The sequence below is a fragment of the Oncorhynchus gorbuscha genome, linkage group LG18, assembly GCF_021184085.1.
Source record: "Oncorhynchus gorbuscha isolate QuinsamMale2020 ecotype Even-year linkage group LG18, OgorEven_v1.0, whole genome shotgun sequence".
Classification (NCBI taxonomy): domain Eukaryota; kingdom Metazoa; phylum Chordata; class Actinopteri; order Salmoniformes; family Salmonidae; genus Oncorhynchus; species Oncorhynchus gorbuscha.
In genome coordinates this window covers 70,297,088-70,317,789 of record NC_060190.1, presented here as the reverse complement: position 1 = coordinate 70,317,789, position 20,702 = coordinate 70,297,088, and the positions used below count along the sequence as shown (strand labels likewise).

Below are 20,702 nucleotides of genomic sequence, written 5' to 3'. Positions count from 1 at the left end.
TCCTTGTGGAGTGCAAAGAGAAAGAGGCAGGTCATTATTGCATTGGACTAGTTAACTAAGGTTGCAAGATTGGATCCCCCGAGCTGACACGGTGAAAATTTGTCGTTCTGCCCCTGAACAAGGCAGTTAACCCACTGTTCCTAGGCCATCATTGAAAATAAGAGTGTGTTCTTAACGGACTTGCCTAGTTATAAATATTTTAAAAAATAAAACGGCAAATAGGCGCCCAAAAATACCAATTACCAATTGTTCTAAAAAAATTTAAATCGGCCCTAATTAATCGGCCATTCTGATTAATCGGTCGACCTCTAGTAGATACACAGACAGGGACAGAGGTTGGCTGACCCCCCTGGTAGATACACAGACTGGGACAGAGGGTGTCTGACCCCCTTGTAGATACACAGACTGGGACAGAGGGTGGCTGACCCCCCTTGTAGATACACAGACGGGGACAGAGGTTGGCTGACCCCCCTGGTAGATACACAGATGGGGACAGAGGGTGTCTGACCCGCCTTGTAGATACACAGACTGGGACAGAGGGTGGCTGACCCCCCTTGTAGATACACAGACGGGGACAGAGGTTGGCTGACCCCCCTTGTAGATATACAGACGGGGACAGAGGGTGGCTGACCCCCTTGTAGATACACAGACGGGGACAGAGGGTGGCTGACCCCCCTTGTAGATACACAGACGGGGACAGAGGGTGGCTGACCCCCCTTGTAGATACACAGACGGGGACAGAGGGTGGCTGACCCCCCTTGTAGATATACAGACGGGGACAGAGGGTGGCTGACCCCCCTTGTAGATACACAGACTGGGACAGAGGGTGGCTGACCCCCCTTGTAGATACACAGACTGGGACAGAGGGTGGCTGACCCCCCTTGTAGATACACAGACGGGGACAGAGGTTGGCTGACCCCCCTTGTAGATACACAGACGGGGACAGAGGGAGGCTGACCCCCCTTGTAGATACACAGACGGGGACAGAGGGTGGCTGACCCCCCTTGTAGATACACAGACGGGGACAGAGGGTGGCTGACCCCCCTTGTAGATACACAGACGGGGACAGAGGTTGGCTGACCCCCCTTGTAGATACACAGACGGGGACAGAGGGAGGCTGACCCCCCTTGTAGATACACAGACGGGGACAGAGGGTGGCTGACCCCCCTTGTAGATACACAGACCATGGCTGACACTCTAGAAAACACAGCAGACAGGGGCAGAGGGCAGAGGCTGAGACAAATGAACACATCCTCCCAGTGGGATATCTATTCTGTTTTCCATGGCAAGAAGGAGCAGAGGGAGAAACCTCATGTCTGGAAGACATTCACTTACTACGGTATTCTGCTCTATTTAAGAATGTTGATTTATATTTGATTGAGGTTAAGAGAGAAGAAAAATGTATGACTGTAGCTGCTGTATAGACATAATGGTTTCGATTTGACTGACAGAGTAAGAATTCACTTATAAAAAGGGTACAGCTGCTGTATAGATCAATTGCTATGGTATAAATTCTGTACAATTTATTACCTGGCTCTCATTGATCCACTGTTAGAAAGCTATTAATGCAATGGATTTAACAAATGATTTATCAATGGATTTAACAATAAATTTAACAATGGATTTACAAATGGATTTAACAGCTTTACGTCTCTAAACTACAGGTATTTCCTTAATAATGTTCCATCCAAGAATTTGATGAATATGATAATATATTTCCTAATCTTACATTGCATTGAGCAACTTGCATTTGCCATTGAATAAAAGAGTTTGAACCTGTGTCAAGTTCAAACAGGCCTTTCAAATTGGGAAGCCATAAAGAAAGAGCAACTACACAACAATAAAACCACATTTCATTTCCTTTTATAGATGAAAAAGAAGAACACATTTCCTTATCATATGTGAAGTCTTGGAATTTCAGGACTATATCGAAGACTATTGGAAGACTCTTGGACTCAATGACTCTTGGAAGAAATAGCCTTAAGGTGGGCTAAAAGACATCCGATCCTAAGACAATGAACAACCGTAGTAAGAAATAAATCCAAAAGGTGTTTTTCTAAAGGCGGGACAACTGAGTCATTCAAATGATCCTGATCCACATAATTATGGATATGAATGGCATTCACATGATCCTGATCCACATAATTATGGATATGAATGGCATTCAAATGATCCTAATCCACATAATTATGGATATGAATGGCATTCAAATTATCCTGATCCACATAATTATGGATATAAATGGCATTCAAATGAAGCCATTTGAAGAGCTGAAGGCTTCCAGTCTGTTCTAGTCCTGACCAGCCAGGTTTAGCTGAGAAAGAGCTGATCACATTACAGACGCACCGACAGACAGAGACAGAGCAAGCAAATGTCTGTATGATGAGGGAGAGTGCTTGTTGGGATATGCAGTGTTGTGCTTCACGCTGTAAGAATGCTCTGTACTACCCTGGGACCTCTATCCAAACCAGGATCCGGCATCCAGGATAATGACCGAGACATCGGCTGTTCCTCTCTTCATGGAAGCCCTAGCATTGATACCGTAATGACTAAGGCAGGAATGACATTGTAACTAATGTGCATGTAAATACACCCACATCTCTTCCCTACTTACAATGAACTAACGATATGTAACCCTAATTGTTTAACTCTACGAAATAAAAATAGACATTGAGCCACCAACTCCATCGAGGCACCAACTCCATCGAGGCACCAACTCCATCGAGGCACCAACTCCATCGAGGCACCAACTGCTTAGTGAACACAGTGACAATGAGCACAAGAAAGCAGACCACCGTGGTGTAATCTCACTCTGAGCTCTGGGCCTTCGTGTCGTAGTAGTCATAATAAAATGACTGGTCAGTCGGGTCACATTGAAACACAGGAAGGGGACTGCCTTGTACCGTAACCATTTATCTGACTCTTGAGCCTTTGAAGAGAACACTGTGTAATCTCACGCTGGGGTCTGAGTCTTTGGCAGGAAGTAGGAACTTTCCCCTGGATATCAGATCACTGATGAGGTAAAGAGAAAAGAGCAGATAATTGATAGTAATCACTTCAGCCTGTCAGTCAGACACAGTCATTAAAATTGTGTGTGTGTGTGTGGGGGGGGGGGGGTCTGTGTGTATTTGTTTGTATATGTGTGCGACGGAAGCTAACTTACAGTATTTCTAAGTCTGACCGTTTAATCAGTAATTTATTTTTTGAATAAAAATTAATTTATAAATGTATTGCTTAAGACCAGACCAGGCACAACAACAGCTAGACTCTGACCGGCCGATCAACACTGCAGTGCAGTACCCTGGGGAGGTGAACAGACATACTGGACTTCTAATTCACTTTTAACATACCTCCCACTTATCAGGGCCAAACAGCCATTCTTCCCTAGCAGCAGGACTCCCTCCCTCCCTGACAATCAAAGGCAGGCAGTCGTGCATCTGAAAGACCCCGGCCTCATTGAGAAAAGCTCCAGGGCGACGGCTCTGTCCCGATTCAGAGCTAGCCAACCAGGGACTTTCCCACAGAACAGAAACAAAACTGCCTACAAGGTTACGAGCTGGTTGGATGGTTTTCAATGCTCCCTCAAAGAGGTGGAGAGGAATAACTCTAAACCTTGTTACCCCGACACACACACACACACACACACACACACACACACACACACACACACACACACACACACACACACACACACACACACACACACACACACACACACACACACACACACACACACACACACACACACACACGTGAATGGTGCACATGCGCACACACACGTGAACGGTGCACACACACACAGAGAGAGAGACAAACTCAGAATGAACACACACACTCTCTCTCTCTCTCTCTCTCTCTCTCTCTCTCTCTCTCTCTCTCTCTCTTCTTTCTCCCTCTCTTCACAGACTGTCAACACTACGAAACAAGCGCACCATCCCTGATATCATTCATCTGCAGCCAGATGTTACAGCCATAAGAAAAAGGGGGAACAAGAGGGTGCTTCTTTCCTTTGAGTAACCTTCAAGCGAAAGTGGATGAAAGGAAAAGGTGTCCCACACGTGCAGTCAAGCCAGGGCTGGTAAGGGATCCCAGGGCCACCACTATAAAAGACTTGGCCAGGCCACTGCTTGTGTATGTCTGGCGACATTGTAAAACACATTTCTTTCCATCCATTTGTATATCAAGGCATGACTGGGAATCATTGGGACAATGACAGTTGGTGCAAAACACACTCCTGTAGCGTTCCACCACTGTGGGAGGCCGTTCCTAATCTTGCTAGAACAAAAGCGGTACCTGCTGTGTGCCAACCCGGTAGTGACAAACCTACCGATTCTACTTGATTTTGAGCAAATCAGAGAGCACGAACCACCACGTGGGGGAGCCAACACAAAAAAAAATTGGCCATTTTCTCCACACATCCAAGGATGAAGCAGTCACACTTCATATGCATGTGAAGTGTGATTGTAGCTAGCTAAGTTCACAGACACAATGCACACAACACTAAATAATTCCCCCTGGCAAACTAACCACTAGTGTTAACATTACAATTAACTCACAATGGGTAAGTTAATTTCCATGAACCAGCTGCCTGTGTTAGATACAAAGTTAGGGCAGTGTCCTTTGCTAGCTAGTTATGTTGCGCTAGCTAGCAAATATGCTAACGTTAGCTAGCTAGCAAAACAATGTGGCTATGGGCTGGCACTGGCAGTATGGTATTATGGAGAGGGATTTAAATTGTTTCTTCGTCATCTTGCTAGGTAGTTATCTAGCTGTGGCCACCTGGCTAGTATCAACCAGGGCTTTCTACAAAATAGCAACATTAGCACAAATAACTACCTAGCTTACATTGGAATCTAGACCATAAATTAAATCAACACACACAAACACGCAGTGTCAAACAATGCTACTGCCACCTTCTGGTTTGGAGTATTTTAACAAGGCTGAGTGGCTGACAATTTCCAAGGTCTTTGCTGTGTGAACACAAAAGAGATTCAGCTGCTAAGTACCGTTGGAAGGGAAACGTTTGACAATCCTACCAGTATGTCTGAGGTTTAAAACAGAGTAGTACTGTGATTAGTGGTGCTGATATCAATGTTATTGTTTCCTCTGATCACCTGAGTATCCACATAGTAGGAAATACAGCAGACCATTGAAACCAATAATAAGTCTACCAAATCACAAACAGAACACTATTATGTGTTATTCCAATGAATTAAACATATCAACCATGTGCAGACCATTTACTCTTCAAATAGACTAACCTATTTTCCTTATTTCATTCAGTTCTGAGAAACGTGCATGTAAAGTGTGTGATCTATGCTGGATTTTGAAGCGTTTTAACCGGCCCATAGAGGCAAGGCAAACAACTAGGTCATTGTCCCAGGTGGTGGAGTAAAATGTTATGTGGTTGTAAGCACCAGGGGAAACCAATACGGGTGATTTCACCTGACTACGTCCCAAGTGGAACACTAATCCGTTTATAGTGCACTACTTTATCTGGTCAAACGTAGCGCACTATATAGGGAATAGGGTGCTATTTGGCACACAACACCAGTCTCAGAATTTGTCCAAGAGACCTGTTATAAACTTTATTGATTGCATTGGTCCTCCAGACTTCCTCTGAAACCTAGGATGCAATTCCCAGATAAATCTGTTAAGAAGAAGTTGCAATCTCCAACTGTCTCTTTCAAACTAATATGTTTCGTAGTTTGGCTGATATCACGGTGGCTCCAATTCCACGAACTATAATCATAACTTTACCAGATGTAGGCGAATGGCATTTGATTAAAAGGATTACACAGCTGGTAATATCCATCCAATAAGGACGCCTGGCTTGAGTCGATATTCTCTTTTTCCTCTCTCTTGTTATTACAGAACTATGGAATAGGAATGAAGTGTAGTGTGTATTACAAAAACATCCAAGCGAATCTCCTCTAGAGAGAAATGGGATGGATGGAAATTTTGGCTCATTTTGAAAAATATAAATGAGTAATCTTCATTCTTAGCGAGCCCCTTGGTGAGGCTGTGACAGAATACCGCTGAGAGGCAGGGAGTGAGGGATGGAGGGAGGTAAGGAAGGAGCAGAGTTCCGGAGGATAAGCACTTTAATCCCGAGCCAACCTCTGTCCCACGGGACCTCCAGCAGAATTCTGCTGCCCTCTCAATGGGAGAGAAGCTCTACTGAATTAAAACTCTGCGCCAACCTCAACATCCACAAAACAGTATCCTGCCTGATCCTCATTTTATTTTTTTATTTAACCTAGGCAAGTCAGTTAGGAACAAATTCTTATTTACAATGACGTTCTTCACCGGCCAAACCTAGACGAAGCTGGGCCAATTGTACACCATCCTATGGGACTCCCAATCACAGCCGGTTGCAATACAGCCTGGATCAGTGTTGAAAACTCATATTGTGTGTAGGCTATACACACTCCTATGTTCAATCACTTTGTTGCCAATATTATGTAAAAGGTTTGAGTTTTAAGTGTTCCTTCTGTAGCTCAGTTGGTAGAGCATGGCGCTTGTAACGCCAGGGTAGTGGGTTCGATCCCCGGGACCACCCATACGTAGAATGTATGCACACATGACTGTAAGTCGCTTTGGATAAAAGCGTCTGCTAAATGGCATATATTATTATTATTATATATTAAGTAGACAATCATGTGGAGGTTTATGTTGTATCAATGGAAGTTCAAATGCATATTATAATGAAAACTACAGCCAGTGTGGGTTCCTCAAAAACAGACTACATGTGGAGGAGTGTTCTATCATGTTGGCATTAAATATGTAGACTTTTACAGTCCCTTTGAATAAAATAAACTACCTGACACCTGTAGGTTTGTGTATTTAAAACTTCAAGTGTTTCTTTTAGCAACTGTTGATTGAGGACTTGCATCCTAAGAGTTGTTTGAAGCAGCTGTTGAGGGGAGATGGCCTGTGCTTACAAAGAGGAAATGCCAAGACATTTTAATCGAGCAAACAGTGGCCTGACTTCCTATAGGAAATCACTTCAAAGGCCACCGGGCCCCTTACATAGACAATGCATTACGGGTCAATCTCTCACTCAATAGCACATCAGTCAATCACACAACAAAGAAGAAGCCACTGCTGAGGAAAAGGCAAACAAAAGCAAGAGATAATACTCAGCCTATTTGATAAATAATACAATTGGGCCATTTTACTCATCCATTTTAAATTCTTATCAGCTTCCTCTACTGAGTCCATGTCTACTCTCACAACATTATAATGACAATTGGCGAGTGAAATGTGACTTGCTCAGGTCAAACACATTGCTGGGTATCTGATAGACCACGGTTTCCCAAACTCGGTTCTGACCCCGTGTACTTTTAGGTTTTTGCCCTAGCACTACACAACTGATTCAAATAATCTAAACTTGATGATGCTTTGATTATTGTAATTAGCTGTGCAGTGCTAGGGCAAAAACCAAAACGCGCGCCCAGGACCGGACCGAGTTTGGGTAACCCTGTCACACCACTTCTCACTTGCAACAAGTTTTACCTTCTACAGTTTCCGGTTGTGGTACAAACTGTCTAGTATTGACTACATTTAGTTATATTCTGTCCAGTACTGGCTACATTTTGTTCTATTCGTTCCATATTAATGTAACATGGTTGTGTGGATCCGTCATGGGCTTTATTATACAATATCACTGATCTACAATAATACTGCATATTTAAACCAAAAGTTTCTGACTTCTTGAAGTATCTTCTTGTTACGTTTTTTATTCGCCCAAATTATTTATAAACAAATATCTAAATAGCTATAATTTCCACAACTAGGTTACAAACAACGTCAAAATTGACGTCAGAATAACTCCAGTCTTTTGAACAAGACTTGACACGCACCTACATAACTTCTAAAACACGACGATAGGCTACGTTTGATGATTTTTACCTTATAGTTGCATTTATCCGAGTTTCCTTTCTTGGTGCCAGTCGCCGGTAATGCAGAGTAGTAGTTAAAAAACAGGAATAAAGTTGTGAGTAGGTAAAATAGTCTCGGTCGCGCAGCCATCCCCTCTAGTCCATGAAGACTATCTGTTCAGACTGGAGGTTGAGCCGTCTGACTCAGAATGTTGTTATCTGTGAAGTCCGAGACGGAGTAGTGTTCCCTGCAAGGTGGGGCTGTGGCCCGTAGCAGCCTACCTACAGCTATTGAGAGACCACTGCTGAAGTTGGTTGGCAAAAAGTTAGTAGGCTATTTGGCAGGTCCGGTGTTGTGCCGAAAATGTCCCCCCTGCCAGAATTATCCCCCCTTCTAATTTCCTTAATTTTGTGGCTAGAGTCAAATACTTTATATAGAACAAACTTCACGTCAAGACAGGCAACCGAAATTAATCATTAATGTATGTGTGTTATTAAACATAGAGGAGGGAGTAAAATGTTGGCAAGCAATAAACATTTCCGATCCAACTATGGCTAAATTTTTATCCTTATAGAAATACAAGTCGAATAAGACACGGGGGAGATGACGAGATGAACAGATTTATTTATGGACTAATACAAAAATTCAGTAGCGGATTTACAGTTGAAGTTGGAAGTTTACATACACCTTAGCCAAATACATTTAATCTCTGTTTTTCACAATTCCTGACATTTAATCCTAGTAAACATTCTCAGTCTTAGGTCAGTTAGGATCACCACTTTATTTTAAGAATGTGAAATGTCAGAATAATAGTAGAGAGAATGATTTATTTCAGCTTTTATTTCTTTCATCACATTCCTAGTGGGTCAGAGGTTTACATACCAAACATTAATTGAGTGTAGCATTGCCTTTAAATTGTATAACTTGGGTCAAACGTTTCAGGTAGCCTTCCACAAGCTTCCCACAATAAATTGGGTGAATACTGGCCCATTCCTCCTGACAGGGCAGGTGTAACTGAGTCAGGTTTGTAGGCCTCCTTGCTCGCACATGCTTTTTCAGTTCTGCCCACACATTTTCTATGGGATTGAGGTCAGGGCTTTGTGATGGCCACTCCAATACCTTGACTTTGTTCTCCTTAAATTATTTTGCCCCAACTTTGGAAGTATGCTTGGGGTCATTGTCCATTTAGAAGACCCATTTACGACCAAACGTTAACTTCCTGACTGATGTCTTGAGATGTTGCTTCAATATATCCACATAATTTTCCAGTCCCTCATGATGCCATCTATTATGTGAAGTGCACCAGTCCCTCGCGTAGCAAAGCACCCCCACAACATGATACTGCAACCCCCGTGCTTCACAGTTGGGATGGTGTTCTTCAGCTTGCAAGCCTCCCCCTTTTTCCTCCAAACATAACGATGGTCATTATGGCCAAACAGTTCTATTTTTGTTTCATCAGACCAAAAATTATGATCTTTCTCCCCATGTGCAGTTGCAAACCATAGTCTGGCTTTTCTATGGCGGTTTTGGAACAGTGGCTTCTTCCTTGCTGAGCGGCCTTTCAGGTCATGTCGATGTAGGACTCGTTTTATTGTGGATATAGATACTTTCGTACCTGTTTCCTCCAGCATCTTCACAAGGTCCTTTGCTGTTGTTCTGGGATTGATTTGCACTTTCCCCACCAAAGTATGTTAATCTCCAGGAGACAGAACGAGTCTCCTTCCTGAGCGATATGGCGGCTGCGTGGTCCCATGGTGTTTATACTTGCACACTATTGTTTGTACAGATGAACGTGGTACCTTCAGGCTTGAACCAGACTTGTGGAGGTCTACAATTTATTTTCTAAATCTTGGCTGATTTATTCTGATTTTCCCATGATGTCAAGCAAAGAGGCACTGAGCTTAAAAGGTAGTCCTTGAAATACATCCACAGGTACACCTCCAATTGACTCAAATGATGTAAATTAGTCTATCAAAATCTTTTAAAGCCATGACACAATTTTCCAAGCTGTTTAAAGGCACAGTCAACTTAGTGTATGTAAACTTCTGACCCACTGGAATTGTGATACAGTGAATTATAAATCTGTAAACAATTGTTGGAAAAATTACTTTGTTCATGGACAATGTAGATGTCCTAACCGACCTGTCAAAACTATAGTTTGTTAACAAGAAATTTGTGGAGTAGTTGAAAAACGAGTTTTAGTGTCTCCACACTAAGTGTATGTAAACTTCAGACTTCAACTGTAGGTACAGGCGACATGGGCGGAACCGGGCGCCCCCTGGTGCGGGCTGGGGCGTGCTCGAGCACTGAAGGGGGGTTCGCCCAGGGCGCCATACAAGCTAGAACTGCCACATACACTTGAAACAAATAGCCAAACTGAAAACTGCAGACAAAAATGCTTTCTGCTACTAAGTTCAGTGAAATGTAAGCTAAACTGACAACAGGGTGAAGAGCAGAAATCTCAACTAGCAAGCAAGTTGCAGCAATGAAGAACGCGAATGGGGGGGGGGGGGGATTCTGGCAGGGGGGACATTTTCGGCACAACACTGGCTCCATGCATAAGCGACATAAGCAGTTGTTAGTTTTTACGGGGACTCAATTTACTGCCGAGCTCGAATAGTAGAATACACAAGTTGTAAGTTCAAATTTGGTTATGCATCAGCAGTTTTTCTTTTGTTTTGTCAGTCACTTGCTAGGTTTCGATTGGTGACAGATTTTCATGGGGACGTTTAAAAAACGCAGAAAGAAAATATGCCCATTTTCCCACCAGTGATGGGTTTCCACCTAACTGACTTCTGGATAAAAATCGTAGTGCACACGTTTATTTTTTCTCTTTTAAGTTTTCTTCTACCTCATAAAAATCGGAAGTTCAATGTGTTTCCATCCCATTTTCAAGTATACCGATAGTTTTGTCACAAAATCTGTTATGGTCTTGGCACGTGTGCTCTAGCCAATAGCTCACAGATACAGTGCAGGTAGGCTAGTCTGCATGATGACATTATTATGGATTGCCTAAAAGCAAGAATATCTGTATTTGTCAGTCAAGCATTCCAGGGACAACTACTTAATAAAGGTCTCAGAGCGAGTGACGTCACCAATTGAAACTCTATTAGCGCGCACCCCGCTAACTAGCTAACCATTTCACACCGGTTACAGCCACCCCCCTTTTGACCTCCTCCTTTTCCACAGCAACCAGTGTTCTGGTTCCCTCTCCTCTCCCCTACCTGGGCTCAAACCAGGGACCCTTTGCACACATCAACAACGGCCTCTTACAAAGCATCATTACCCAATCGCTCTACAAAATCCACAGCCCTTGCAGAGCAAGGGGAACAACTATTTCAAGGTCTCAGGGCAAGTGACGTCACCGATTGAAACGCTATTAGCACACACCCCGCTAACTAGCTAGCCATTTCACACTGGTTACACTTTCACCACCCTGTAAAGTTCATCATAACCAATTCCATCTTTAGCCTAATAAGCTGCAAGGTTTCCTGAGTCGTAGTGGTAGGCATTCCAAAAAAATCCCTGCTTGGTGGGGGGGCCCATAACTAAATAATCGCTTAGGGACCCCAAAAGGCTGGAGCTGCCCTGCTATTTGGTCACTTTGTTGCCACCCACCTCAAAATGTGATCTTGTTCTTTGACTCTGGAATTGTTTAAAATGAAGTGTGTCCATGTGAATAAGCCCTTTCACACAGGACTCTCAGAAATCTCCAAGAAAGTTTCTGTGACATTACCTGCTCATAAGCTCAGGTATGCACCCCTTTCAACCTGTAATGATATGTATTGGAGGGCCCCTAGGCTCTTCAGCAAGGGCATCAAACACTGGCAAAATGTTGACTCCTATGGTTTAAAACCTACAATGTTTAAGTATCCATAATTTTCAAGTAGGCTACCGGCGTGTGTATTTTCTTTTCATAATTGAGGGTACATAGAAACAAGTGGCTCTCCTACTGACCAAGTTTCTCAAATTTCTATAGAAATATGATGTGGAGATCAAAGTGGGAATTGACTCAGAACCTTATGAGAAAGTGATGCATTTGGGACATTATCTGTGCAGTTACATCCATCTCCCCTTTCAGGTGATCTGGTGTCTCCATTGAAGTCATCATGAAAAAAAAATCCTCTTTGTTGCATCATGAAAGCTGAGCAAATCAATTCACAATCTTTGTGGCAAACAATTATCTACATTTATCAATGTAGCATACAGATGGTGAGTTAAAGTTGGGTCGTCACTAGTTAACACAGCCACAAAGGCATAAACCCCACCTATTTCTACAATTTAGCTTCTTAAAATCTGATTTAAACCTTACCCTAACCCCACTGCTAATCTTATGCCTAACTCTAACCTTAAATTTAAACCAAAAAGCTTTTTTTTTATGATTTAAAAAAATAAAAAAATAATGACTGGACCTTGTGTGGAGGGTAGAAGTGAGAGAGTGTGAAGGGTAGAGGTGAGAGACAGAGAGAGAGAGAGAAGGGTAGAAATGAGAGCCCCTTTGAATTGAATTGAGAGAGAGACAGAGCGAGAGAGAGTGAAGGGTAGAAATGAGAGCCTCTGAATTTAATTGCAAGAGAGAGAGAGAGAGAGAGCCCCAGGACAACAGAGCCCCAGGACAACCCTACAGAGCCCCAGGACAACAGCACAATTAGACCCAACCAAATCATGAGAAAACAAAAAGATAATTACTTAACACATTGGAAAGAATTAACAAAAAAACAGAGCAAACTAGAATGCTATTTGGCCCTACACAGAGAGTACACAGCGGCAGAATACCTGACCACTGTGACTGACCCAAAATTAAGGAAAGCGTTGACTATGTACAGACTCAGTGAGCATAGCCTTGCTATTGAGAAAGGCCGCCGTAGGCAGACATGGCTCTCAAGAGAAGACAGGCTATGTGCTCACTGCCCACAAAATGAGGTGGAAACTGAGCTGCACTTCCTAACCTCCTGCCCAATGTATGACCATATTAGAGATACATATTTCCCCCAGATCACACAGATCCACAAAGAATTCAAAAACAAATCCAATTTTGAAAAACTCCCATATCTACTGGGTGAAATTCCACAGTGTGCCATCACAGCAGCAAGATTTGTGACCCGTTGCCACGAGAAAAGGGCAACCAGTGAAGAACAAACACCATTGTAAATACAATCCATATTTATGCTTATTTATTTTATCTTGTGTCCTTTAACTATTTGTACATTGTATATATATATATATAATATGACATTTGTCATGTCTTTACTGTTTTGAAACTTCTGTATGTGTAATGTTTACTGTTCATTTTTGTTGTTTTTCACTTATATATTAACTTTGTATGTTGTCTACCTCACTTGCTTTGGCAATGTTAACACATGTTTCCCATGCCAATAAAGCCCTAGAATTGAATTGAGAGAGAGAGTGAAGGGTAGAAATGAGGGCCTGTGAATTTAATTGCAAGAGAGAGACAGAGAGAGTGTGAAGGGTAGAGGTGAGAGACAGAGAGAGAGTGTGAAGGGTAGAGGTGAGAGACAGAGAGAGAGAGAGTGTGAAGGGTAGAAATGAGAGCCCCTTTGAATTGAATTGCAAGAGAGAGATCTCTCTCTCTCTATTTCACTTTATTTAGCATGGTAAACATATGTTGCCCCATGCCAATAAAGACCTTAAATAGTAATTTAATTGACACAAATTCCAACGAGACACCGTTGCACTAGAGCACACAAAAAATGATACATACCTGGGCCTAAACATCAGCATCACAAGTTACTTTCACAAAGCTGTGACCGATCTGAGAGACAAGGCAAGAAGGGCCTTTATGCCATCAAAAGGAACATAAAATTCGACATACCCATTAGGATCTGGCTAAAAGTAATTGAATCAGTTATATAACCCATTGCCCTTTATGGTTGTGAGGTCTTGGGTCCAAGAATTCACAAAGAACCAACCAAGAATTCACAAAATAGGACAAACACCAAACTGAGACTCTGCATGAAGAATTCTGCATAAATATCCTCATTGTACAACATAAAACACCAAATAATGCAGAGCAGAATTAGGCCGATACCCGCTAATGAGCAAAGTCCAGAAAAGATCCATTAAATTCTACAACCACCTAAAAGGAAGATATTCCCAAACCTTCCATAACAAAGCCATCAACTACAGAGAGATGAACCTGGAGGAAAGTCCCCTCAGCAAGCTGATCCTGGGGCTCTGTTCACAAACACAAAACACACCACACAGAGCCCCAGGGCAGCAACACAAGTAGACCCAACCAAATCAAGAGAAAAAAAAGATAATTACTTGACACATTGGAAAGAATTAACAAAAAAAAAACAAAGCAAACTAGACTGCTTTTTGGCCCTAAACAGAGAGTACACAGTGGCAGAATACCTGACCACTGTGACTGACCCAAACTTAAGGAAAGCTTTGACTATGTACAGACTCAGTGATTATAGCCTTGCTATTGAGAAAGGCCACCATAGGCAGACCGGGCACTCAAGAGAAGACAGGCTATGAGCACACTGCCCACAAAACAAGATGGAAACTCAGCTGCACTTCCTAACCTCCTGCCAGATGAATTAACATATTAGAGATATATATTTCCCGCAGATAACACAGACCCACAAGGAATTAGAAAACAAATCCAATTTTGATCAACTCCCATGTCTATTGGGTGAAACACCACAGTCTGCAACTACAGCAGCATGACTTGTGACCTGATGCCGCAAGAAAATGGCAACGGGTGAAGAACAAACACCAATGTAAATACAGCCCATATTTATGTTTATTTATTTTTTACTTTTGTACTTTAACTATTTGAAAATCGTTACAACACTGTATATAGACATAATGACATTTGACATTTCTTTATTCTTTCTGAACTTTTGTGAGTGTAATGTTTTCTGTTCATTCTTTATTTCACTTTGGTTTCTTATCTATTTCACTTGCAACATATGTTTCCCATGCCAATAGGAAAGTGAGAGAGAGAGAGACTCTCTCCGATTGGCATGCTTTTGCGCCCTCCTGTGTATAGGCAGTGGAACTGCAGCCATAACATGTCAGTAGTGTAGTGAGTTAGCAAAAGGTTGCCTTTATTAAGTCATTAACAGAAATTCCTTAACACATATCAAACATCATCTTCAGTGCTGTCGCTCATACAATAAGCTATCCAATAATAGTATTCAATGTTAGTTTTGCAATAAGTATCAAGGATTACAAATAGAGGACGGCGTACCCAGCAAGGAGAGCGGATCTATAGGGAAATTGGTAGGCACAAACTTGTTCCACTGAATTTGGACTAGGCCACACTGTCATCACTCTCATAGGAAAAAAATCCAGAAAGTCACATTGTAGGATTTTTAATGAATTTATTAGCAAATTATGGTGGAAAATAAGTATTTGGTCACCTACAAACAAGCAAGATTTCTGGCTCTCACAGACCTGTAACTTCTTCTTTAAGAGGCTCCTAATGGCAACTGTTTGAACTTGTTATCAGTATAAAAGACACCTGTCCACAACCTCAAACAGTCACACTCCAAACTCCACTATGGCCAAGACCAAGGAGCTGTTAAAGGACACCAGAAACAAAATTGTAGACCTGCACCAGGCTGGGAAGACTGAATCTGCAATAGGTAAGCAGCTTGGTTTGAAGAAATCAACTGTGGGAGCAATTATTAGGAAATGGAAGACATACCACTGATAATCCCTCGATCTGGGGCTCCACGCAAGATCTCACCCCGTGGGGTCGAAATGATCACAAGAACGGTGAGCAAAAATCCCAGAACCACACAGGGGGACCTAGTGAATGACCTGCAGAGAGCTGGGACCAAAGTAACAAAGCCTACCATCAGTAACACACTACGCCGCCAGGGGCTCAAATCCTGCAGTGCCAGACGTGTCCCCCTGCTTAAGCCAGTACATGTCCAGGCCCGTCTGAAGTTTGCTAGAGAGCATTTGGATGATCCAGAAGAAGATTGGGAGAATGTCATATGGTCAGATGAAACCAAAATAGAACCTTTTGGTAAAAACTCAACTCGTCGTGTTTGGAAGACAAAGAATGCTGAGTTGCATCCAAAGAACACCATACCTACTGTGAAGCATGGGGGTGGAAACATCATGCTTTGGGGCTGTTTTTCTGCAAAAGGACCAGGACGACTGATCCGTGTCAAGGAAAGAATGAATGGGGCCATGTATCGTGAGATTTTGAGTGAAAACCTCCTTCCATCAGCAAGGGCATTGAAGATGAAATGTGGCCGGGTCTAGGAACCCTAGGAAGCTCTTTGCCCCCTTCTCCTTCCTGAATCCTCCTCCCCCTCCTCCCTCTCTGCAGATGACTTCGTCAACCATTTTGAAAAGAAGGTCGACGACATCCGATCCTCGTTTGCTAAGTCAAACGACACCGCTGGTTCTACTCACACTGCCCTACCCTGTGCTCTGACCTCTTTCTCCCCTCTCTCTCCAGATGAAATCTCGCGTCTTGTGACGGCCGGCCGCCCAACAACCTGCCTGCTCGACCCTATCCCCTCCTCTCTTCTCCAGACCATTTCCGGAGACCTTCTCCCTTACCTCACCTCGCTCATCAACTTATCCCTGACCGCTGGCTACGTCCCTTCCGTCTTCAAGAGAGCGAGAGTTGCACCCCTTCTGAAAAAACCTACACTCGATCCCTCCGATGTTAACAACTACAGACCAGTATCCCTTCTTTCTTTTCTCTCCAAAACTCTTGAACGTGCCGTCCTTGGTCAGCTCTCCCGCTATCTCTCTCAGAATGACCTTCTTGATCCAAATCAGTCAGGTTTCAAGACTAGTCATTCAACTGAGACTGCTCTTCTCTGTATCACGGAGGCGCTCCGCACCGCTAAAGCTAACTCTCTCTCCTCTGCTCTCATCCTTCTAGACCTATCGGCTGCCTTCGATACTGTGAACCATCAGATCCTCCTCTCCACCCTCTCCGAGTTGGGCATCTCCGGCGCGGCCCACGCTTGGATTGCGTCCTACCTGACAGGTCGCTCCTACCAGGTGGCGTGGCGAGAATCTGTCTCCTCACCACGCGCTCTCACCACTGGTGTCCCCCAGGGCTCTGTTCTAGGCCCTCTCCTATTCTCGCTATACACCAAGTCACTTGGCTCTGTCATAACCTCACATGGTCTCTCCTATCATTGCTATGCAGACGACACACAATTAATCTTCTCCTTTCCCCCTTCTGATGACCAGGTGGCGAATCGCATCTCTGCATGTCTGGCAGATATATCAGTGTGGATGACGGATCACCACCTCAAGCTGAACTTCGGCAAGACGGAGCTGCTCTTCCTCCCGGGGAAGGACTGCCCGTTCCATGATCTCGCCATCACGGTTGACAACTCCATTGTGTCCTCCTCCCAGAGCGCTAAGAACCTTGGCGTGATCCTGGACAACACCCTGTCGTTCTCAACTAACATCAAAGCGGTGGCCCGTTCCTGTAGGTTCATGCTCTACAACATCCGCAGAGTACGACCCTGCCTCACACAGGAAGCGGCGCAGGTCCTAATCCAGGCACTTGTCATCTCCCGTCTGGATTACTGCAACTCGCTGTTGGCTGGGCTCCCTGCCTGTGCCATTAAACCCCTACAACTCATCCAGAACGCCGCAGCCCGTCTAGTGTTCAACCTTCCCAAGTTCTCTCACGTCACCCCGCTCCTCCGCTCTCTCCACTGGCTTCCAGTTGAAGCTCGCATCCGCTACAAGACCATGGTGCTTGCCTACGGAGCTGTGAGGGGAACGGCACCTCAGTACCTCCAGGCTCTGATCAGGCCCTACACCCAAACAAGGGCACTGCGTTCATCCACCTCTGGCCTGCTCGCCTCCCTACCACTGAGGAAGTACAGTTCCCGCTCAGCCCAGTCAAAACTGTTCGCTGCTCTGGCCCCCCAATGGTGGAACAAACTCCCTCACGACGCCAGGACAGCGGAGTCAATCACCACCTTCCGGAGACACCTGAAACCCCACCTCTTTAAGGAATACCTAGGATAGGATAAGTAATCCTTCTCACCCCCCCCCCTTTAAGATTTAGATGCACTATTGTAAAGTGACTGTTCTACTGGATGTCATAAGGTGAATGCATCAATTTGTAAGTCGCTCTGGATAAGAGCGTCTGCTAAACGACTTAAATGTAAATGGGTCTTTCAGCAGGACAGTGATCCCAAACACAGTGCCCGTCTCCAGATCTCAACCTCATAGAAAATCTTTGGCGGGAGTTGAAAGTCTGTGTTGCCCAGCAACAGCCCCAAAACATCACTGCTCTAGAGGAGATCTGCATGACGGAATGGGCCAAAATACCAGCAACAGTGTGTGAAAACCTTGTGAAGAGTTACAGAAAACGTTTGACCTCTGTCATTGCCAATACAGGGTATATAACAAAGTATTGAGATCAACTTTTGTTATTGACCAAATACTTATTTTCCACCATAATTTGCAAATAAATTCATTTAAAAAAATCCTCCAATGTGATTTTCTGGATTTTTTTTCTCATTTTGTCTGTCATAGTTGAAGTGTACCTATGATGAACATTACAGGCCTCATCTTTTTAAGTGGGAGAACTTGCACAATTGGTGGCTGACTAAATACTTTTACACATTTAAACTAAAGTCACCGTCCTGGGCAGATATCAGACAAAACTCATCCTTGGCCCTGGTTAATTTTAGTCTTAAATCAACCGAATTTAAGAGTAAACGTTCTTGAAAGAAAATGTCACAGTGTATAGACCCTAGCAGATGAAACTCTCAAGATTTGGCACAGTAGCGAGCACGTGCCTCCAGTCCTTTGTTTGCACCAGTGGAAGGGTCCATAGAGACTCCTGCAGTATCCTTGCTAAACAACCCGGAGCTGAATTGTGTTCAATGTTATTGGTGGCAACAATATTATACTCTTTTGACCAGACAGCATTAGATAGATGGGGCTACACATAGATATAGAGAGGGGCTATTTTGCTCGCTCGGATGATTTCTCCGGTGAGATACATTCATCAAATTAAGAACTGAAAAAAAAATGAAACACACAGAGACGAAATATAAATGATTTAATGTTTTTTTCTTTGTAAATTCTTTGGGGAAGCCCGGCTTCCCTTGGCACCCATAAATACACACCACTGTCTCCTGGTTTTGATACTGGATATCAGCAAATACAACACAGATATAAAGTGTATTGTGTAATTAATGAAAAGTCATGATTTGAAATAAATGATTAAAAGATTACTTTTGTTAATGTAAAATATATACGTGCAAATCTGGACCAATGCCCAGATATTTGTAATTGTCAACAGTCTCCACAACTTGATCCTTTAATAGTTGTTTGTTGTGGGGTTGGGAAATCAACCAATAATAAAATAATGATTGCCATATTTTGTGTCTGCTCTCATAGTCATAGGTGTCATTGTGAATTGACAAAGTTGCATCAGTGTCCCCAAAAAATATTAGATCTCAGAATCTGATGACAGGTTCCTTTCATCTGCCTCTAATGCATCAACGCTGGCTAGTTGCAAATTCTGTGATGCGGCGCGTATCCTCCTTGCGAGGCAAATTAAAATGCAGAACAGAATAACAATCAGCGCCATCACCAGTGGACCTGAGAGGATGAATAGGTGAACTCTCTCTGCCCCAGACTCCCAACTGACATCCAGCTTGTTGTTCAGACTGAGGTGAGAGGCAGTGCAGGTGTAGTTGTGTTTCTCCCTTAGCTCCTCAGTACTGACATAAATACTCTTCCTCAGCTGGTAGGTCCCGTCTCCACCAGGCAGAACCTCCCCCCCTGTCAGATCCTGTTCTGCCACTGGATGGCCATCTCTCAGCAGGGTCAAGTTGATGTGGCGGGGGTAGAAACCAAACGCCAGACAGATCACCTGGAGGTCTCCAGAAACCTCTTTCTTTATCAACCGGAGTCTGGGAGGCACTCTCCGCATCACAAAGTTCTTCTCTCTGTTCAGGCATTTTTTCAGTGTGTTGATACAAATAGGAAGCCAAACATTAGCATAAAGTGTTCTTTCAGTTGCTTGCCTCATCCAATTATATCCTAGTAGTAGTTGCCCAGAATCATATGTAAAATGTGTCATGTTGTAATATACCGCATAATCTGCAAAAATTCCATTAAAAGAGTTCTTTGTCATGATCAGGGCAGGTTCACCATTGTGCAGTATCTCACAGCCACCGATTCTTTGCTGAAGGTGAACACCTTCAGTGAGATTTAAGTGGTGCTTTAGGCGAAATGATCTCTCTTTCATGTGGTGGTACATAGTTCCAAGTACATAAGTTCCATCCTGAGCTTCGTCATTCATTTGGTCTGTAATATGGTAACCCCTGTAGACAGACAGTTTCATGTTGGAGTCATAGTAACCTATTTGAACATCATCCAACATCAACACAACTGTAAACTCAGGGAAAGGCGTCTCTCCGATTATGTATGTTGCAAGTGCCCACAGAGAATGTGATCCTGAACCTGCGAAAAGAGTGACATTATACACCGTTGTGGACCGTTAACATTTTATGACATAAAAGTCATTAAATGAGTTTGAGAGAAAGTTAGTAGTCCATCTTACCTGCGTTGACAATGGTGTAAAATGAAAGAACAAACAAAAAGATTGACAGTTTGCCCATGATTTTGAAGTGTAGCCTTGTGTAGCATGTCTCAAGTTTCTGACAGACTTCCTGTTTCACTTCTAAAAATCATATATACTACGTTCCTGCACGTGGGCATTCCTGCGTCTGCAGGAACGCCCCTCCCTCCAGCATCCCATTGGTTCCTGCATTCCTGACGTGGCGAGGCGCGCCGGTATTTCGTGGACTGCAGGGATTGGACACGCGATA

The 20,702-nt window shown here is 43.5% G+C and overlaps 2 protein-coding genes across 4 annotated transcripts in view; both read right to left on the bottom strand.

Annotated features, from left to right (window-relative positions):
* LOC124003766 (interleukin-17 receptor D-like) overlaps positions 1 to 8,243 on the bottom strand; it is a 59,949-nt gene extending 51,706 nt beyond the window's left edge. Inside the window, exon 1 of one of the 2 annotated variants that reach the window (XM_046312324.1) lies at positions 7,915 to 8,243. In XM_046312324.1, coding sequence (XP_046168280.1) covers positions 7,915 to 8,034 — 120 coding nt within the window. In that variant the 5' untranslated portion in view covers positions 8,035 to 8,243. The remainder of the gene's footprint in view (positions 1 to 7,914) is intronic. The other variant, XM_046312325.1, reaches the window with a different exon arrangement.
* Positions 8,244 to 18,907: 10,664 nt separating this feature from the next.
* On the bottom strand, positions 18,908 to 20,550 carry LOC124003106 (major histocompatibility complex class I-related gene protein-like). 2 transcript variants are annotated; one of them, XM_046311168.1, is made up of 2 exons: positions 20,435 to 20,550; positions 18,908 to 20,195 (listed from the first exon to the last, which is right to left on the bottom strand). In XM_046311168.1, exons 1-2 carry the CDS (start codon positions 20,518 to 20,520, stop codon positions 19,316 to 19,318), a joined length of 966 nt encoding a protein of 321 aa, XP_046167124.1. In that variant the 5' UTR covers positions 20,521 to 20,550; the 3' UTR covers positions 18,908 to 19,315. The 2 variants fall into 2 exon arrangements, with proteins under 2 accessions (XP_046167124.1, XP_046167123.1); XM_046311167.1 differs by having other exon boundaries at positions 18,908 to 20,334; positions 20,435 to 20,548.
* Positions 20,551 to 20,702: the final 152 nt, after the last annotated feature.